This window comes from Symphalangus syndactylus, chromosome 2 (assembly GCF_028878055.3).
Source record: "Symphalangus syndactylus isolate Jambi chromosome 2, NHGRI_mSymSyn1-v2.1_pri, whole genome shotgun sequence".
Classification (NCBI taxonomy): domain Eukaryota; kingdom Metazoa; phylum Chordata; class Mammalia; order Primates; family Hylobatidae; genus Symphalangus; species Symphalangus syndactylus.
The window spans coordinates 94408859-94430576 of record NC_072424.2 but is presented as its reverse complement, the minus strand read 5'-3'; the positions used below and the strand labels follow the sequence as shown (position 1 = coordinate 94430576).

At 39.1% G+C, this 21718-nt stretch overlaps 2 protein-coding genes across 4 annotated transcripts in view; one reads left to right on the top strand and one right to left on the bottom strand.

Annotated features, from left to right (window-relative positions):
• Nucleotides 1-5275: 5275 nt before the first annotated feature.
• On the bottom strand, nt 5276-21354 carry CALHM4 (calcium homeostasis modulator family member 4). 3 transcript variants are annotated; one of them, XM_055243807.2, is made up of 3 exons: nt 21247-21354; nt 12023-12089; nt 5276-8562 (listed from the first exon to the last, which is right to left on the bottom strand). In XM_055243807.2, the coding sequence occupies exons 1-3, from the start codon at nt 21303-21305 to the stop codon at nt 8176-8178; spliced, it is 513 nt and encodes a 170-aa protein (XP_055099782.2). In that variant the 5' UTR covers nt 21306-21354; the 3' UTR covers nt 5276-8175. The 3 variants fall into 3 exon arrangements, with proteins under 3 accessions (XP_055099782.2, XP_055099773.2, XP_063489760.1); XM_055243798.2 differs by lacking the exon at nt 21247-21354 and having other exon boundaries at nt 12023-12623; XM_063633690.1 differs by lacking the exons at nt 12023-12089; nt 21247-21354 and adding an exon at nt 9009-9086.
• The window catches only part of TRAPPC3L (trafficking protein particle complex subunit 3L), a 51325-nt gene continuing 48711 nt past the window's right edge, over nt 19105-21718 (top strand). The window contains exon 1 of the mRNA XM_055243836.2: nt 19105-19316. Coding sequence (XP_055099811.1) covers nt 19275-19316 — 42 coding nt within the window. The 5' untranslated portion in view covers nt 19105-19274. The remainder of the gene's footprint in view (nt 19317-21718) is intronic.

Sequence of the window (21718 nt, the reverse complement as noted above, 5' to 3'; positions counted from 1 at the left end):
ATGGCTTCCTTCGAGAAAATACAGTGAAGAGTTGGGGTTACCCCTAAGGTTAAGTAGTGTCTTGGTGGCAAAACTTTTTTGTGCAGTCCCTGTCTCTATAAACAATCTTATTTAATTGTATTTAAAAATGTATTTTTAAAACTCATGGGCCCTTGTAAGATATAATGACTTATTGATGAAGATTTGGAATAAATAATAGAGAATTACTGATGGCAGCGGGAGGTAGACAGGTTCCTAGGTGGGAAGGGGCAGGTCCCCAGTGAAACTCCGTCTTCAAGCCAAGGACAGCCTGAAGCCTAGGGGCTGGGCTACCAGTTCCAGGTGAAGTCCCTAACTGGAGTGAGATTTTCCTTGATACCTTTGGACCAATTAAGTGGTGCTTTTTCTAGGCCCACCCATGAGCCAATCAGCATGCATTTCCTCCTGTCCATGGACCGATCAGCATGCTCTTCCTGCATTCTGAGTCCATAAAAGCTGCTGGACTCAGGCCGGCTTAGGCACTCATGGCGACTACCTGCCTGCGGTTGGTAGCTGCACGCTTTGGGTGTCCTCTTCGCTGGGCGCTGTTCGATCACCTAATAAAGCTCTTCTCTGCCTTGCTCACCTTTCAGTTTTCTGCATAACCTCATTCTTTCTGGACGAAGGACAAGAACTCAGGACCTGCTGAACAGCGGGAGCAAAAGGAGCTGTAACACTTTTCTGGCCGGTTTGCTGAACTGCAGGCGGGAGCTAAAGGGGCTGTGACATGTTCCTGGCCTGCTTGCTGAGCTGTGGGTGGTGATATGCTCCCAGACTGCAGGAATGAAGAGCGGCAACCCTTCTGGGGGCCTAGATCTTGGGAGTCCCCAAACCAGAGCTTTAACACTATAGTCCTCCCACCCTCTGCTAGTGCCGGGCGGCTGCCCCATACGACGGGAAGCAGCCGCAGGGCCGGGCCAGAGTGGGGTGGTGAGACTGAAAGACCTATACCACAAAGGGGCTGAAACACACCCCCTCAAAGCATGCCCCCCATCCCCGCTGCCCACACTGCAGATGACAAGAGGGAGAGAAGAGCTGTGGCCATTCTGGAAGCCCAGACCTCGGGGCTTCCTGAGCCAGGGCTGTGACACATTGTAACACCCTCTTTGGAGCTCTGTGGTTCCTGGAATCTCAGAGTTTTTGGGTGCCACCGCGTTCCCCTCGTCCAGACGCTGGTGTCCACAGTGGAAGCTGCTTGCGGTATGCCTGGTTCCGCCGCAGTCTCGCTCGGTGACGGTGCCAGGTGCTACCCGCCCCGCTGCGGCAGCCGGCCTGCTTGCTGTGTACACTGGCCGGACCCCGTACTTGCTCGCTCACACACCCCTTGCCGCTCCGCGCCTGGTTCACACTCGGCAGGCATAGGATCTGGGCCGGTAGCACAAACGAGCACAGCCTGCTGGGCCAAGTGGGCTGAACGAGCCCAGCAGGAACAAGCAAAACTCAAGTAGATGTACCACTGGCCACAGAGGTTTCCAGCTGGTAGAGCAGCACCTGAAGGAGCCTGTGACAATACATATACATTTCTTTTTGTTTAATCAGTTTGTCTGAAGATTCTCTATAGTGTCCAGGCACCATCTCTTCCTATTCAGGAAGAAGAGCCATCTCTTCATGTTCTTTATTGTCAAATGCACTGCTGTCTAATTTCACATCTCTCACCATGATTTAGAAGAAAAAAAAAGCAGTGCTGCTACAGACAATCCCGTGGCTCATTGTCATTTCTAGCAAAACAAAATCGTTCTTCTTGCCTCTGCAGTATCCCAATACCTTTTTTTGTAATGCTGGTCACATCATTACTTGTTAAGCTGCGTCATTCATCCTGCTGCTCCTGAATACTGGCTTCCAAAGTCTTTCTCAAAGAATGTTCTTTATTGATGACCACAGATGGAAATTTTACCCAAAGTATGCAGGAAAATGGGAATGGTTATTTTCCAGTCAGTTAAATTTACTACACATCTTCCGACTATGTCTTTTCTTGAATGCCTTAGGCCATAATCACTTCATTCCTAAAACGATGTCTCTTTTAATGTCGCTGCACCCCACCTTCTACACTTGGCCACCAAGTGGGAAGACGGGAGAAGGTCCTAGGGGTGGCGCCAGACAAGCAGTTCCGTTCCAGTGCAGGGAATGTCCCTAACCAACCCAAGAGAGCACGGATTCACAACACTGATCTGAAGCCAGAAAGGGGCAGCAATCTGTAAGGCCCCTCAAAAGCCATCAGAGCACTGGTAGTAGACACACCACCCCAGAGGACGGCCTGATTCGCGGCACACAGTGGAGACCACCATGGGCCCAGTGCAGCGGCACACCAAGGAAAGGACCTGCTGCTGCCACCACCTTGCCGGCTCCGGGGCTGCAGGTGGGAGCTGGCACTTCCAGCTAGAACACCCCTGGCATGCCACACTGTGGGAAGAGGGTCGAAGAGTGTAGGGATGTGGGGAAGGGAAGAAACGGGTCCCCGCAGTCTGGTCTGGCTCAGGGCACCCCATGCCAGTGAGCCCCAGACAATTTCCCAGAAGAAGCTCAAAACATCAGGCTCCCTGATGGTGCACAGTACTGAATCGCATATTAAATTATTATTCTAGCTCTGCCAGTAATAACTTGGATGAATTTTGCTTTTTGCATTATCTTCCCCATGAAATATAAACCTGTCTCACAGGACAGCATAGGATCTATTAAATCATCATTGGACTAAAGATGCTTATTTTGTAGGCAGCTTTTCCAAATTCAAGTTATTTCAACATGAAAGAATGATGGCGGGCATAAACTTATCAATAATAGGCCACCTATTATCGACTTATGAAATTTGTGCAATCAATGAAACACCATGTAGATCCAGAGATTGATTGATTGATTGATTGTGCTTTCGCATTTGCTTCCTCACATTTCAAATGCCAGCATATGTCTACATGATGAAATAATTTATAGTAAATAGTTCTGTTGATGCCACTAACTGGCAACTACAGAAGAAAAATATATTTAAATGTTTATTTGCAGCTTAAGGTAAAACATCCATAAATGCATATAAAGTTTATATTCAGCTCTTTCTGCACTTTAGCACACTTTAAAATATTAGAGCACACTGAATTTTATTCATAAAATATTATATTATAGATATATTTGTTTTCCAGGAGCAACAGTTTTGCCCAAGGCAGAGTGTCAGCACACATAGAATCAGGATGCTTGTGTTAGAAATGACCTAGAGGTCTTAATCCAAGGAGTGTCATTCAACAGGCTTGTGGGATCATAAGCTCCTGAAGTGTATTGGCTTGTGTATTAGCTTCCTATTGCCGCTGTAACAAATTACCACAAATTTAGTGGTTTAAAACACTGCAAATGTATTATTTTATAATTCTGTAACTAAAAGAACAGTACGTAGTTACTACTCTTCTGGCACAGGTCAGACACAGATCTGAGTAGGCTAAAAGCAAAGTGTCAGCAGAGCTGTGTTCCTTCTGGAGGCTCTTGGAGAGAGTCCATTACCTGGCTTTTTCCAGTTTCTAGGGACTGCCCACATTCTTTAGCTTATGACCCCCTTATCTTCAAAGCCAGCAATGGCTGATCGAGTCTTTCTCAGGCTGCATAACTCTGACATTTTTTGACACTCCTTTTCCGTTGTCACTTTGCCTTCTCTCTGACTCGGATTCCTCCTGCAGTCCTTTTATAAGCACCCTTGTGATTACATTGGGCGGGCCCACCTAGATAATCCAGGATTATATCTTCACATCTCAAAATCCTTACCTTGATCTATCTGAAAAGTCTCTTTTGCCATATTGAGTCACATTCACAGGTTCCAGGGACAAGGGTATGGACATCCTCAGGGAGCCATTATTTAGCCTACCACAGTATTGAGAACTCTGAGGTATGTGAGCTGGTGTCTATGTGTATGCCCTGGATATGTCCTCAAAAGAGCTTCTCCAGAATGGCTCGTCAAAGGGGTCTGTGATTCAAAATGGTTTAATCAACCACCTTTGCAATTTAACCACCCTCTCCTTTCTCGTGGAGGGGAAAATTGAAGTCCCAGAGAGGTTGGCTTGTGCAAGACAACATAAATGATAGGAGATGGTGTTTTCCTGATTCCTGTTTTGACACTTCATAACTATGGCCTACTGAAAATAAATGGACAGATTACAGTAGTGTCATGCCCATGCCATGCATGCGAAAGAGAACACCTGATACTCCAGAGCAGGTTTGTGGTTAGTCTGTGGCTAATAGAATCAGTGCCACTGGCTGTTGGGGAGATCAGGTCCGATGTTATGCCCCAGTGAGGGTGGACAGGTCACTTTGCTAAGAAGCATAGTGCCTTGAAAGTGGGCCCTGATGTGTGCAGGTATGATGTAGGTGGAAAGAGAGCAACTTATGTGATAAGGCAACACACGGTCAGAGCCCAGGATGTTTCAGCTATTAATTGACAGAAGTAATAGGAATATCCTCCTAACACCTACAAGGCCTTGGAAGATTGATAACGTACCTCATTGCTGTATTCCAGCACAGTGCTGCAGAGTGCAGGATCCAGGGCTGGATTCTGGCTTCAACCGTTACGTGACCCTTGGCACATTGCTTGATTTCTCTGTATCTCAATTACTTCTCTGTATCTCAGTTACTCAATGAATTAATAAAGAATTAATGTTATTTAATGTCATTTCAGCAAATTACTTTCTAATGGGTGACTATTTGTCACGTGTCCAAAGGTGTAACTAGGATAATTTGTTAAAAGTAACTGGCATACATTGAGCACTACATACTATTTTTACTGCTACTACTGTCACCACAGATGGGTGCAGACACCTGTTTTGACCACTGGATGGCAGCAGAGGAAACCATACTTGAAATTCATGCGTTTTGTTTCGTTTCTGAAGTTCTGGTATACTGAAATTACAGAAGCTTAATCATACTTGGTTGTTACTGCAGAAAAATAATCAGGTCAGGAATAATACAGTTTGCCTCTCTGGAAATACCATTTATTGCTCTTCGGTCCAGACGTCACATTTATGGATTTATGCCTCCCAGCTCAAGAAGCCAGTTGTGTAGCAGTCTACACTCCTCAGCCTGCCAGTATCTGTTCTTTATTGACTGGTACTAAATTTCTGTAAACTCTATTTAGAAGTTAAAGTTATATCTCCACAACTTATGTTTTCAAGATAGCAAATACCTAGCTAGTCTTGCATTCAGAAGATCTTTGGTTGGCCATGATACTTCAAACTTTTATAGGATTAATGTGATTTCCCTTTGTGATACAAACCAAATGCAAGAAAACAACTAGCAAAATCTCACTGTTGTTTATTACAATCATGCATTAGAATTTCTACAAAAAATGAGTGGAAGACTGAGAACAGAGAAAAGAGACACAGAGAAAGACAGAGTGTAAATGCGGTTCTACAATTCAGCTTTGAAAAACATAAAGAAAGCTGAGTAAAACACATCTACACACTGGTGTGTATTTGTCTCCTGGGAAGGTGGCAACTTAGGTCGTGATGGGACCGTGGAGGAGCTAATGAAATTAAGAAAGGAGCAGGTTTATATATGTCAAGCTCCAGGGTTTGATGTGGTAGCCAAAAGCATTTTGTAGCAAAATATAAAGTAGTATTAGCACATAATTGACTTTAATTATATATTTTATAATTACATAAATCCATTAAGCATAAAAGGGAGGGAGTACCATGTTCTTAATGAAAAAGTTTCATTTAACTTGCTGTGAAACAAAAAAATGCTATGGACCATAGCCCCCCCAAAAAATACTAAAAATTCAATTTATTTGATCTGAGATAGATAATGTACTGTAAGATGAAATCCCAGGGGTGTGTACTACCTTTTAAGTGTTCACATAGATGCTATACATCACTCTGAAGCCATGTAGAAGAGCCAACGAATACTTAGAATCCTTTGCCAGAAAGTTATAGGGGAAGATCATGATTAACTGGCTCAAAATATAAAATTTTTACATCATACACTAAAAGAGTTTGATGTAGAAAGGGCTTCAGAAGCTAGTGGAAATAGCTTCCTGGTATTAGGGTATAAACAACTATTAATCTTCTTTCTGATGATGTAATGCTATAACTTCAAATATTCTTTGATTTTGTTGTTAACCGAAAGTCTTATTGAAGAGTCTTTACTGTGGTATAGTTCCTGACAACTAATAAACTAATTCTGAGCATGGTTGAAAGTGTTCATTTAACTAGTATGTTCCAATACAGAGGAATATAAAAAATTATCAGGTATATAGAAACAGAATTTTAGAACTGGAGCAGAACTTAGGGAACAAAATAGATGTGACATTCCATATTTACACAGCTCATTTGTATCAGCGTGAAACTAGAACCCTAGTTGCCTTCCACAACATACTTCTATTTGTATTTTTGACATCCTTCATGTAATGCCATGTCAGTACTGAGTGTAGAGTTAGTAGACAAACTGGAATGGCTTTCCTTGATGACTTGAAAAAGGTCAGTACATTAACATTCTTTTAAAAGTGGAATGCCAGTAAATGTCTTCAGAGAAAGCTCAGATTCAGAGTTGGGGACATTTTCCTTCCAAGAGAAGCAACGTGGGTCTACTACCATTTCAGAAAAATGTATGCATATTGACCTGTGTATATATATAAACATAAGCATAAAAGTCGTACTTGATGTAAAAGAGACCTTAAGCAGTTATTTAGTTCAGTTCTTTTCTTCCAAGAGGTAAAATATTATCATCCCTTTTATTGTATAGATGAAAAAAATCCAGGTTCCAGAGAGATGGACTGATTTGTCCAAGGTCAAATGACAGATGAGTAATGGTGAGGGCAGGACAGTTCTCCTGTCCCAGCAAAGAACTACAATATGCAGTCTCTTACTGGAGGATAAAACGAAACCTGAAAACATTTTGATTTCTTAAAAATTCATTTTCTTCTTCTTCCTATTAAGTTCAAGGACCCAGAACTTTATACAAAATAAAACCTTCCATAACTGTGTAAAAGTAGATTACCAAGTAATTGACTGCATTTTAGATAGTATAATCAAGTTCCTTGGTCTCCTTGAAAGTGAGTCTTGAAAATTGGATTGACTATTGGCAGTTGGTCCACTGTCCAGTAAGCATTATTTTGACTAAGGAAATAAATAGAATGCCCTCAGATAGCTTATTTTTTGCTAATGAGCAAGTTGCTTCAGTGAACGTAGCAAAAATCAGGCACGAGTCACTATATGTCACAGAAATAATCTAGATAAATTAGAAAATTGTCCAGATACTGTAGGCTGCATTTAGTAAAGCCAGGCAGAGCAACGTCAGGCAGGAATTATACTCTTTTGTAGTTAAAGATAATGTATATACAAGTACAGACTGCAGTTTCGGTTTCACAAATGGATTTTGAGTGCAAAGGTGCAATTTGGTAATGAAAAGGTACAAATGGTATCTCTGGAGTAGAGCACAGTGGAGAAGATTTCTAGAAGAAACTTTATATGTAGTGACCATAAAAATGCTCCTAGTATGGAGGTGCTACAAGTAACAGGATACTAATAATGATACAATAATATATCATTGTCCCCAGGTTATAGTACGATAACTCAAGGCCTTCCTGCATGGGCTTCTCCCTCACATGTTACCGGATTAGAAAGGGGTTTCTGTCCTGCTTCTCAAAAGGTCAGATATTTAGGTCTGAAGAAAGAGGGGGAGGCTGTGAAAAGTTCTGGATATTATATAAAGGTAGAAACTGATAAAACCAGAAAATAGAGGCAGGGAAAATAGTGATAGAAGACATGGAATGCAAAACAGAAAGAGAGAAAGTAACATTTATTAGCATCTATTTTTGTGAAAGACACTGTGCTAAACACTTTGTATTATCATGTTTAATTCTCATAATAGGTCTAGGAGGTAGCTACAATGTGCAGATGACAAAATAGCACTCAGAAATATTAATTTTCACACAGCGACTAAGTAACAGAACTAAGATGCAAATTTCCATGTGACTTCACATTCCACTCTAGGCATTACCAGACCATTGGCAAAATTTCAAAACGAGAGATTGGCACAATTATCTAATAAGTTGATTTTAGAAATAATATTTGAGATGGACTTACATAAACAAATATCAGAGAGAAAGAAAAAGATGAAGAGATTAAATTGAAACGCCCTGATCATAAAAGCCAAGTATCTGCTAAGCAACCTGATTCGTGAAAGGTGCTGTAATCAAGGTTTTAATTCAATACCTCTTGATCTGTCTTCCTCATTATCCTCATCCACCCTATTTCCAAGGAAGCTATAGTGACCTCGCAAGTCATCACCCATGCATAAAAGAGTGGGTACTGAAATATCTTTCCAGTCCTGACAAGAAGGAATACGGATGTGTTTGATGTCTTCACTCCCGGGAATGAAGCCAAATAGCTTCTTTATGCGATGCATGATGAGGAGCCGAGAGTGCTGCTCTGCTGCTTGTTCAAAGAGTTCTCTCTCATTCTGGAGGTGGCTGGTCCAGTAGCAATGTTGCAGAGAGGTGAAGGGAGAGCAGCACCTTGCCACACAGCAGGAGACTAAGACAGCGATGGTTGCCAAGGTGATCAAAATCCAACCCAGCATCTTCACATCATTATTAAAAAGAAAAACAGAAAATATCAATACATCAAATATTCAAGCAACAGCCATGGGAGGAGGGATTCCTACAAACCTAAGAACTACAATATGGGCATAAAATTTGCTTTTCCCATCTTTAGTATATCAACAACGTGCTAATGATATGATTTGGAAATAGGTCTGATGGAGGGCATAGGCCCAGCCATTTCAACTTGTTTTTTGAGTTACAGAGAAATTTGACCAGTTAACTTGGAATGGATTCTAAGTACTGTCCTTGAAGTGACAGATGCTATAACCCACCAATTAACCTTACGTATGATACATACCTTTCTTTGCTTTTAGTTCAACCTCACTTCTCAACTATCAGTTACAGGCCTATGCATTCTTTGGGTGTTTAATAAGTATTTGATAATGATGGTGATGAAAATGATATGATACGTAATAATAGTAACCTTCTAAGGCATCTTCAATGATGTACCAACAGGTGTTCATTGATTTTTCTTCCTGAATTGCTCTTTCCTCTTATCTTTTGCAGCTAAAAAGCAAGTCAGTGAACAGACTCATGTTTCTAAATGTATTATAAATAGCATAGTTGGCTGGGTGTGGTGGCTCATACTTGTAATCTCAGTATTTTGAGAGGTCGGGCAGGTGGATCACTTGAGGCCAGGAGTTTGAGAACAGCCTGACCAACATGGTGAAACCCTATCTCTACTAAAACCACAAAAATTAGTCGGGCATGGTGGCACATGCCTGTAATTCCAGCTACTCGGGAGGCTGAGGCACGAGAACTTCTTGAACCCAGGAGGCAGAAGTTGTGCTGAACCCAGATCATGCCATAAAAATGCTCAGGTGACAGACAGAGACTCCATCTCAAAAAAAAAAAAAAGATTAAAAATAAATAAATAGCATAGTCACTGTGCCATGTAGTACCATATTGTTTTCCTTTTCATTTCCCTTGTCCTCAAATAATTGTTTGCTGACCAGTTTCATCATGTGTCTTTGAAACATACTTTAAAAGGAAAATGAACTAGTTTTTGAGACTATTTAGTGTCGGCTTTTAAAGACTGACTCAAATGACTGTTTTCTATTCTTAGAATCCTTTTTTTTTCTTTTCATTTTACTGTTTTCAATATTTTGCACTTCTTATGTAAAGTGAGAGAGGTAAGTTCCACATATTTAGGGACGCTAGCAGTATGCAGCCACAGTTTGGGTAGTGAAGGCCTCTTCTGCATCTTGTGATTTACCAACAGGCCTGAAGTTTCCAGTGTGTGCACAGTGCGATAGTTGTACTCTATGGAGGCTAAAACCTACGAAGTGATATTTATTACCATTTGACTAAACAGGGGCCAGCATGGCGGAGGAAAAGCCATCCCAGATGCCCATTAACCTATAAATGATCATTTACTGAGCTCCAGGTTAACCTTCCCCCACGTGTAATACATGTGCTTGGTTATGGGGAACTCAGATGTGAATAATTAAAGATGCATTCATTTTCTCTATAATATTTAAGCCTAAAAAGGGACAAATGAGCAAGCCAAGAAATATGGTACAACGGGATAATTTTTGATATGAGTAATCAGAGCACCCGAGGAAGCACAATGGAATGAACTCACTTAAGGGAAAGGAGTATCAGGGAATACTTCCCAGAGGAGATAATGCAAGAGCCTAAATTATTAAAAAGAAGTTCACCAAATGCAAGAAGGTAAAGAGAGTTCTAAGAAGGTCAAGAAAAATAGCATGAATAGTTGGCAGAACCTCAAGACATTTGGACTCACATGCTCATAGGAGTCATGTAAAAGTGGTCAAGGGCCAGATGTTGAAGCCTTGTGTGTTATGCCAAGAAAGTGGGTTTGTTCTTAGCCTAGTAGAAAATCACTGAAGGGCTTTATATGCAGTAGGGAAGGGATCTCATCATTCAATTTGCACTTAGATATTTTTGGCATATATCTAGAAGGTAGATTGAAATGGAGTGAAGTTAATGTCAGGAAGATATTTTAGAATGGGGCATGGGCAAAGAAGAGATTTGAATTCAAGGCGATTTTGTGGTCAACTCACAAAAATCTAACTGAAAAATAATGTATATTCCTGAAATGTGATCGAGACAGTCACAGAAGATGGCCTAGTGAAATGGAAATAGCATGATCTTGGGAGATCTTGATCCAGTTTATTAGCCCTGAATTATACAAGTTACATAAACTTTTTGAGCTTTGATTTACTTATCTGTAAAATGGGGTAGTAATATCAGTCTCTCAATATTATCAGGACTAGAATTAAGATATGAAATATTTATACAGTATGTGATAAGTACATCAATAAGTGTAAGTTTTGTTGTCACAAAACCAAATAATCTACTGGCAAAGGTACTCAGAACTGTAAAGATGTCTTTTCACAGAAATTTGTGTATGCATTTAATAACACATTTTGTTTTGACTTTAAGAAAATCTTACCAACGTGTATTACATTTTAGCTTTTCTTAAGCAAGAAAATTATTTTAAGTTATAATTTTTCTATTGATTTTTTGAATTTTCACATATTTTTACAAAGCTCATCTGAGCATTAGGGCTAGTATTAAAAAAGTTAAGACAGAGTATATCTAATGGTATTTCTAACTTTTTAAAAACTGGGCCATATTGCAATAACTTGATATTCTGTATCTTGATAGTAGCTTTTCCCAACTAAATAACTTTAGCATTTCTGAAATGTAATAACTCTAAGGTTACCAGTCAAAAAATATGCATATCTTTGCAATAAGTAAAAAGCCATGTTTTTACTATATGACAGTGATTTCAAAATGTGTTTTTTCCTCAAATCCCTTGGAGAAATTGAGGACAGCAGTGTCACTCTTTCTACTGACAAAATGCACAATAGCACTTTTAAAATTTAACCTATAAACGTAGTAGGGTTCAGGCTTTCTTCCCACTCCACCTCACTTTCGGATATAAACCTAACCATAGACACTAAATTTGGAATCACAACTGGAGTTATTTTTCATCATAATTAAGCTTCTTATAATTTTAGATGAGATGGTAATATATAAGAATTTATATTTAAGAATATATATATACAGAGAATGGGATTTACTAATATAGCAATAATATTCATAATAATATCTAAAATCTATTGTTCTTAATATAGATTCTAGAAATCATATTAAGCACTCTAGACATATTGGGAATTTATTCCTCACAGCAGCCCCATGTGGTAGGTGCCATTAATATCCCCATTTTACTCAAGGTTTTGCAGGTTAATAAGTGGCAAAGCAAGACTAAAACTCAGTTCTGCTGACACCAAAGCCCAACATCGTAACTATATATATTTGCTCAGTAGAACTCACTTCGATGAACAGCATCTAGTATTGCGTTCTATAATCAGAGAATATGAGAAGCAGTAGGAATCTGAAATGTTTCCATTGACCGTAATTCTATAGGATAACATAGCAGAGGAAAAAAAAATTCTAAAAACTTACCTGTGACTGGTATCTGTGCAGAAGAGCTATTTCATCTCTTACTAGGATCACGTCAGAAGGAGCTGATCTGCAACATGGAAACCCAGCTAGGATCTCTTCTCGTTTGCTGGCACTGACATTATGAAACACTGGGTAATGGTCCACAGATGCAAATTCACTTGCTGCACATTCATAGTACGTGCCTGTCAGCAGGGTCACCGCCAGCCAGGTTAAAGGAGCAATAACTGCCCTCCCAGTGATGCTGAAGAACCTAAGGCAAGCCAGCTTGCACTCTAGGGGGCTGATTCTCCTGTATGGAGGGGCACAGCTGCAGCAGTATTCACCAGTAATTGTCCACATTTGGCTTCTCAGAGCAAAGCCAGCAATGAGAAGGATCAAGGCAGGAATGACAAGAAAAGCAGAACCATAATAGAAATTTTTTCCAACCTGACAAGGACAGCTGAATGTGGAAGAGGAGAAGAGTTGTTGCCCACCAATAGTCAAGGCTGCAATTAAAGAATTGATAAATATTCCATTTCTCTGCAGAGAAGACACAATACTGTTGAGAGTTGGGCACATCTTGGGAAGCTCTTATACAAATCAGCTTGTGGCCCTTTCTGATCATTAGACTCCACCAGCTATAACCATTTTATGGGATCTTACTGGTTTAACTGGTTGTGTCAAGTGATCCAATATCCTTACATGTTTAAAGGATTCTAGCATCTTTCCTTGTGTACTTTGAAAACCCTGAGCTCAGATTGATTACAGCTGAAAGAAATTGAGGGAGAGTTCCTTTAGGTATGAGTGAAGGGGGGAATTTCTTTTTTTTACTATAATAAAAGGAGGGTGGCTTGCTTAGAAAGCAGACTGCCTCCATCTTTCTATGTGCTGCTTTGTATGACACAAAATGCTGAGCACCAGCAAATAGAGCATTGAAAGCAAAACAGAGACATTCTTAACCTTGTACTAGATTAGAATCTCGTCACCATAAAATTATAATAAAATGAATAATGGAAATTATTAAATACTAGACCAATCCGAAATTTAGGGCTGGCTGGAATGTTCCTAAGGGTTCTGCTAGAAGAGCTCAAAAGATTTCCCAAAGGAAAGAACAAGGCTAGATGCCCCTAAAGCCAAATCACAACAAAATATTCTAACTTTGCATAAAAATTTTTAAATCTGCTTGCATTGACAGAATATTGCTATATGCTGCTTGAAAATTTAAGTTGCAGATTTGTTTATATGTATCTTTTTGTTGTATGAAAATGTGATTTTTTTTTTTTTTGAGGCGGAGTCTCGCTCTGTTGCCCAGGCTGGAGTGCAGTGGCGCAATCTCAGCTCACTGCAAGCTCTGCCTCCCAGGTTCACGCCATTCTCCTGCCTCAGCCTCCCGAGTAGCTGGGACTACAGGCGCCTGCCACCGCGCCCGGCTAATTTTTTGTATTTTTAGTAGAGACGGGGTTTCACCGTGTTAGCCAGGATGGTCTCGATCTCCTGACCTCGTGATCCGCCCGTCTTGGCCTCCCAAAGTGCTAGGATTACAGGCGTGAGCCACCGCGCTCGGCCTTTTTTTTTTTTTTTGACAGGGAGTCTCGCTCTGTCACCCAGGCTGGAGTGCAGTGGCGCAATCTCGGCTCACTGCAAGCTCCGCCTCCCAGGTTCACGCCATTATCCTGCCTCAGCCTCCCGAGTAGCTGGGACTACAGGCGCCTGCCACCACGCCCGGCTAATTTTTTGTATTTTTAGTAGAGACGGGGTTTCACCGTGTAAGCCAGGATGGTCTCGATCTCCTGACCTCGTGATCCGCCCTCCTCAGCCTCCCAAAACGCTGGGACTACAGGTGTGAGACACCTCGCCCGGCCGATATTTGGTTTTTAATAAAGTGATATATCTATAAACAAAAAGTAAGATGTTTTCTGTGTGTATTTAACCAGTAAATATTTATTATAGAATTTCTACATAAAGGGCACTGAACTAGGCTTGACCGGGTTTATAAAAAGTGAATATGATATACATTTTCTCTTCTCAAATAAACTTTTAACTGGACATGGTTAAATACGAAAGGAAATGTAGTACTGAGAAATTCACCCAAAATGCAGTACAGACAAGGAAATAAAATAATTATTTTTGAAAACAGTTAAGCAACTACACAATCTGTCTAGTAGGAGTTCTGGAAGAAAAAAGGAAGGAATAGACAGGCAATATTTGAAGAAGAAATAACTAAGAACTTTGCAGAATCAAAGAATAGTTCTTATATCTGAAGAATGTTGGTAATTCTGAGCAATATAAAGAAAAATAAATGCACAACTAAACACAGAATAAAACTGCAGAATGTAAAAAAATAAAGAGATATTCTTTTAAACTACCAGAAAGAAAAAAACAGATAATCTACAAAAGAATGGCAATGACTGACAGCAGACTTCTCATCAATAACAATAAAGACCAGAAGACATTATCTTCAGAGTGCTTAGTACCAGCCAAACTATCATTCAAGATAGAGCAAAACAAAGACACATCAAGGCTAAGGGAATTTTCCATCCACAGAACCTCATTAGGAGGATTACTAAAGGATATATTACAGCAAAAAGGAAAATGAGCCCCAAGGAAAGACACAGGAGCAAAAAATAATGATGGGCACAAGTATAATCTTTGAAAAGTCCATTCAATTCAGAAATAACTAATTTTTATTTCAAAAGATACAACTAAGGCAATATATTATTATAATAAGATGTCACTACATATCTACTAAAATGTCTAAAATAAAGACTAGCCATACCAAATGTTGGCAAGGAGGCAGAGCAACTGAAATTCTCATACACTGATGGTGGGAATGTGAAATGGAGTAACCACTTTGGAAAAATGTTATTTAAAAGGTAGCCATACATCTGCCATATAACATAAGCACGTGTCTCCTAGTTATTTACATAAGAGAAATGAAAGCACATAGCCACATGAAAACTTGCACATGAACGTCCATAGCAACCCTATTTAGAATAGCCAAAAGCTGGAAACAACCCAAATGTTCATCAACAAAGGAATGAATCAACAAAGTATTATACATTCATACAATGGAATACTACTCAGCAAAAAAAAGGATAAAACAATTGAAGTAATAGCAAAAACCACAATTACATTTGCACCAACCTAATATATATTAATACAATAACTTGAATGAATTCAGAAATAATTTTCTGGATGAAATAATTCAGGAAAAGGAGTACATAATGTATGATTCTTTTAATGTAAAATTCTAGGAAATGTAAATTAATCTATACCGACAGAAAACAGACCAGTGCTTGCCTAGGAAGTCTGGAAGTAGGGATAAGGAGAGGGATTGCAAAGGAATATGAGAAATATCCCTTTGTAATTCTAGGGTTATATGAACTTGTGCCGCGGAATTTTAATTTAGAGAGGTGACTGAGTGACAACACAAAGAGGCCAATGCCATTTAAATAATTTATTGCCACATAAGGTCACGGGGGTGCATCAGGTTTGGTCAGGTGACAGAAGGAGGCAGGGAAAGCCTAGCTAGAGCCTTTATTGGGCACTCTGTGGAAAAGGCAAGGCAGGGCAGGGAAAACACTTAGGGTTGGCTAGCTTAAACAATTCTGATAGGCTTTGGGGCACAGAGGCTAGCCCTACGTGCCCATGACCTGGCCATAGTTTATTTAGGGGAGGGTAAATATTGGCTTGGTATATGAGAATTAGATAAGGAAGTGGTTCAGAGTATGGGCTCTGATCACAGGGGAGATGTAAGCAACTTGGCCATTATTTGACCTTGTAATTAACAGATGCCAAATAGACAAATACAAAATCTGAGAAAACACAACTAGGACAGGGATGATGGAAATGTTAATTATATTGATTTATTTGGTGGCTTCAGGGGTATAAGTGTAATCACTAAAAGAATAGAAATCCAATGCATAGATCATTCAAAAAAGAGGAAATACAAAGAGAATATTGACAGGAAAGGAGAGAGTAAACAAGGGAAAGAGGATGGTAAAGAGAAAACAGGAAATAATGGTAGAAATGGGACTAAATACATCAATAATCACAACAGAAATTTTTTTTCAACAGCTAACAATTACTGACACGAGGCACTGCTCCAAGAACTTTATGTTATTTAGTTCCTACAATAACCCTATGATAAGATACTAATATTATCCTCAAAGTTTTATTTATTTATTTATTTATTTATTTATTTATTTATTTATTTTTTATTACAAGTACATACAAACAAAAAGATGTATATCAAACATATTAGGAAGGTTGCACATGGGAGGACGGGGAATAGAAATGGGGGGTGGGAATTAAAGAAAATAAATGAGAGAGGGACTTTGTATGGATCAATGATAATAACTCAATCCTCTATTTGACAAAGAAGAAGGAGAAGGAAGAGGAAGAAAAAGAAAGTGGGATAAAGGATCAGAAAGGGAGGAAAATAGAAAAAATTAGAGTATGACTCCAGGGTAGACCTGTTTTGTTGTCGCTGGGTTGGTTGGTTGGTTTGTCTGTTGTATTTTTCATATGTTTCACCATGTTGGCTAGGCTGGTCTCGAACTCCTAGCCCCAAGTGATCAACCCGCCTTGGCCTCCCAGAGTACTGGGACTACAGGCGTAAGCCACCACGTCCAGCCCCCACATTGCTTCTGGCCTCTGTGGTAGACCTCCCAGACGGGGCGGCCAGGCAGAGGCGCTCCTCACTTCCCAGACGGGGTGGCGGCCGGGCAGAGGGGCTCCTCACTTCCCGGACAGGACGGCCGGGCAGAGGCACTCCTCACATCCCAGACGATGGGTGGTCGGGCAGAGGCGCTCCTCACTTCCCAGACGGGGCGGCCGGGCAGAGGCGCTCCTCACTTCTCAGATGGGGCGGCTATCCTCAAAGTTTTTATAAATGAGAGGACTAAGGTGTGGAGAGATTACCCAGGAAAATTATCCTGGCACTTCAGCCCATCACACACAGATGAACGGAAGTGCCAGGATTGGGACTCAGGTGGTCTGACACATGCTTTTAACCACTATTCCAGAGCTAGATTAAACTTACCTACAAAGTCACTGAAAAATAGAGTCATGCTGCTTACAAGTGACATTCTCAAAACTATACCACACACAATGCTTGAAAATAAAGGTACTGAAATATATATCAATGGGAACAACAATATTAATAGAAGGCAAAACTTAACTAAAAAGTATCACAAGGAATAATTTTGGCAATTGTCAACTTGTATGTCTGTGATTGCATAACTTTGAAATATATAAAGCAATAACTGATCAAATTATAAAGAAAATTCTTATAATTATGGATATATGTGTGTGTGTATATATATGTGTATGTCAGTCATACACATATATATATGAGCCATGTCAGTCTGAAGTAAAAGCCGGCTTTTTCTAATACACCCAATGACATCCTGAATTCTCCCAATGGCCCTAATGTGAGCATACCACAGCCATTAGAGTTTAGTGAGATTAATTCCAGTACCGCCATCACCTCGCAGCAAGCACACAGGCCCTTTCTATGTTATTCTCTGGGGTATCTTACTCAGAACTCAGGATTGCCCACAGATTGACCCAACGACATGCTGTCACTGTACCTTAGTAAGCTTTGTGAGTCTTCCTCTAAAATAGTTTGCTCTAACATAATTAGAGTGTTGCAGTACAAAATAAATTTGATTTGGAACCATCAAATTTAGTCCAAATCCCTTCTTGTTGCCAACATCCAGATAACCTTGAATACATTTCTCAACCTCTGTACTTTTAGATTCTTATCCTGTAAAACGGCCATGATTACAGTACTATTTCACAGATTGTATTTGAATTAAAATGAGACAAAGAGAATGAAAACCACGTTGTAAACTGTAAATTTGATATACATATAAGTCGTTATTATTTGCTACTGAAAAACTCTCCACCCCATACCCCACAACCAAGTGAAATTAATTTTCCTGAGATCATAGTGTCATAGAACATATGCAGTGATGGAAATACCTTAGGTATTGTAGAATTCCATTCAATTTATCCAACCACAAGAATAACCTATAGTAACTAGTTTTTATATAGTGCATTTTAATGTGTTTTACAGCACACCTCGTCACTTTGGTTCTCACAATTATTCTGTGAGGTGGGTGACATTGTTGCCATTTTGCAAATGTGGAAACTGAGCCATAGAGCAATAAAATGGCTTGCCCAATGCCACACAGCCAGTAAATGGTAGGGCTGCAACTGAGCCTTCCAAATCCTCCTAGGTTCTTTCAACTACACCACACTTTTCTTCAAAGTATTCTTGAGTCTGTCACTTTATAGCAAGAATTTGCCAGAACAAATAGGACTAATGGACTCGAACTATAAATAGTAGAAAATTACTTCCCTAAACTGAGTTTTCCACTTCTATTTCTAGAAATATTTTGATCCTCCTCTGCACGCTGCAGTTGTCAAGGTGAAAGGATTTTTTATTTGAACTTTAAGTATTTCTGCATAAATAAAGACAGCCTTCAATAGCTAACGTCTCTGGAACTCTCAAAAGAAAGCTAAGGGCTTACTTTCTCTACCAGAATCATTATACATTATTATACTGTAGAGCACCCATTTTGAACAATAGTTTTGTAAGAAAATATTGCCCATTCTATCACTCCTTAATGTTGTTGATTGCTGCTAATGAAAAGCAAAAAAGGTTACCAGATATATTTGAATACTGTAATCACACAAGATAGGGATCTATGGTTTTGGGGACAGTGTGATAACCATTGGTGTAGTTAAGGGATCAGGTTTGAACTCAGGATTTATTACCTACAGATTGCTGATCTTGTCTCTCTAATTCTTACAACAATCAATCCAAGACTGAATAATGCTAACATTCAGATCTATCTTGGATTGCGAAGGTTTCTGTTTGTGATTTTAAAACAATGTCTTGGCATGAGAACAAAACACCACTCTTGAACTCCCTTGGGCTAAAGAAGTTTTTGTGTCTCAGTGCTTCAGGTCTGACTTCACATTATCAGCTTTTATGGCTCTAGATTACAATTCATCCTTACAAATAAAGCAGTTATTTGATCCATGGCAAGTTACGTGGCTATAAGACAATCCTGTTGTTCATGGTTTTTTTCCCTCTTCAGCTCAGCAAAGAGCAAAAGCAGTAGAGTGCAGAAGCAGCACTCCTCTCTCAAAGCGAGGAAGAGCTTACAAAAACAAAACAAAAAGACATGGACTGATATACCTCTAAGAAACAGGCAAAAGAAGAGAAATTGAAGATCATATTCTTCATCTATCAAGCACTATGTCTCGCCCTGTACACCGAAGACCAGAATACCATAAAATAGTAAGATCTTTCTACAAAGAGATTTTTTCTACTTCAGAGAAAATGTTTTCTTGAGTGATTTCTGATTTATTTTAAAAAGTGATGCTATAAGAATTTTTAGTGGAGGAAAGAGAGTGTTCAGCGAGGTGAATCATAAATAACACATCTAGGAATAATTATGATTATCTCCCACATAAAGAATAATCAATTCTTTATACAGACTTTAAGATCTTCTTTTCTGACTAATTATATCCATACGAGTGTCAATTTTTTTGCATCTGACAGGAAATATGAAAATATTAGCAATTTTTTGTATTTCATACTTCAGGAAATAGGAACTTATATATATATGTATGTATATATATATGTATACAGGTATGTATTTATGTGTGTATATATATGTATACAGGTATGTATATATATATAGTATATAGTTGATATGTGTAACACTGAATAGAAATAGGTCATCAAGGCCGGGCGCGGTGGCTCACGCTTGTAATCCCAGCACTTTGGGAGGCCGAGGCGGGCGGATCACGAGGTCAGGAGATCGAGACCACGGTGAAACCCCGTCTCTACTAAAAAAATACAAAAAATTAGCCGGGCGTGGTGGCGGGCGCCTGTAGTCCCAGCTACTCGGAGAGGCTGAGGCAGGAGAATGGCGTGAACCCGGGACGCGGAGCTTGCAGTGAGCCGAGATTGCGCCACTGCACTCCAGCCTGGGCGAAAGAGCAAGACTCCGTCTCAAAAAAAAAAAAAAAAAAAAAAAAAGAAATAGGTCATCAAAAAAGGATTGCCTTTAAAAATGTTTCCTAGTGTTATTTTAACTTGGTATGTAATATTATCCTTTCTACATATTCCCGGTTAAGATTTATTTATAAACCTTATTTTTTTGCAGATTAGTTTTAAATAACGTTCTTTAATATTCTCTTATAGTTTTAGTCATTCAGAAGCTACAGATACAAAAACTCATTGTTAACTTTAAAATTATGTTAATTATTTCAAGAGACTGATGGGCATTTGATATAATTAAGTAATTTCAGACTTGGTGTTTAGAATCGTAGTGACTAACTGGCATACTTCAGTTTGAAATGCCTGCAGATATCTCCTCTGGCATTCTGGGATCTTGATTTATTTTCCTGTGGGACTCCCAAATGCTAAAAATACATGGTATATAGTTCATATTATACTGAAATCATTTGATTTTATAAAGCAGTTAAAATACATTTTTATCCTGATACATTCATAACCTACTGAAATAGTTAATGATGTTCTTTCAGATAATCATACGATTATTTTTATTGTTTTAAAAACTATGAAGATAAACTTATGTTGACCTTTCCTGGCATCTGTGGTATGGATTTGAGACCCAATTGAACAAGTAGTTCAAGGTATAGTCCTTGGCCATGAAGTAGAATAGAGAAAGCTGGCCTTCATCGGTACTGAACCAGAAATTTGGCTGGAAATAAAATAGGTTTCAAGATATAATAGTGCCCACCCATTGGGGACAGAGAAGAAATTCCATTATTTCAGTTTGGCCTTAATTATAAATGGACACAATGTTGGGGCCATGGCATGTAGGTAGAGTATAATTTTTTCTACTTTTCTCTTTTTCAAATTCTTTTGTTTTACTGCTAGTCACAACAATCTCATCATTCTCTCTCTCTCTCTCTCTTCTTCACCTTTCCTTATCTTTATGCTGTAGCATTAGTACATGGCAGCACTTTGTCTTCTGCTGTGGCTCTTATATGTTGAGCAGACTTTTCATTGATAATTTACCAGCATTTCTTGTAATTTATTATTAGGTTCTTGGAAAAACCCTAAGCCAAACCTAAATTGTCTTAAGTTTTAGTTTTCATTTATAATTCACTCTAAAAATGGGACATATTTTGGAGACCTATAAGGAAATATCACATTCCCCTTTTTTCTCTAAGTAAAAAGAAGAGAAACTCACAAATTTGCTGCTACATTTGGGTTTATCCTGAAGGTCTCCTTGGCAGATCTGGGAGCCATTAGGGATTGTGCAGACTCCTGAGAAGTCTTATCCAATTCTTGCTTCCAACTGAAAACATGGTTGGCATATATTTTAGAAAAACAGAAATTTATGTTAGAAATTAGTATTTTTAAAAAACTGTCCTCCATGAAAATACATTGCAAGTTATCAGGTAAGCAAATGCATAGAAAGATGTTCTCATGTTAAGAAATTCATTTTATTTAACAGCTCTCTCTCCCCCACCTCACATCAATGTATCCAAATGTGAATATAATTTGTTTTCAAAAGTGCAAACTGTTGCAATAATATGAGGAAGGAAAAAATGTACAGATGACTTCTAAGGCTACTTCAAACCATATTTTGTAAAAAAAAAAAAAAGAAATACAGTAGTATACTGTCATAACTTGCCTATAACAAGAAACTATCCCTTTTT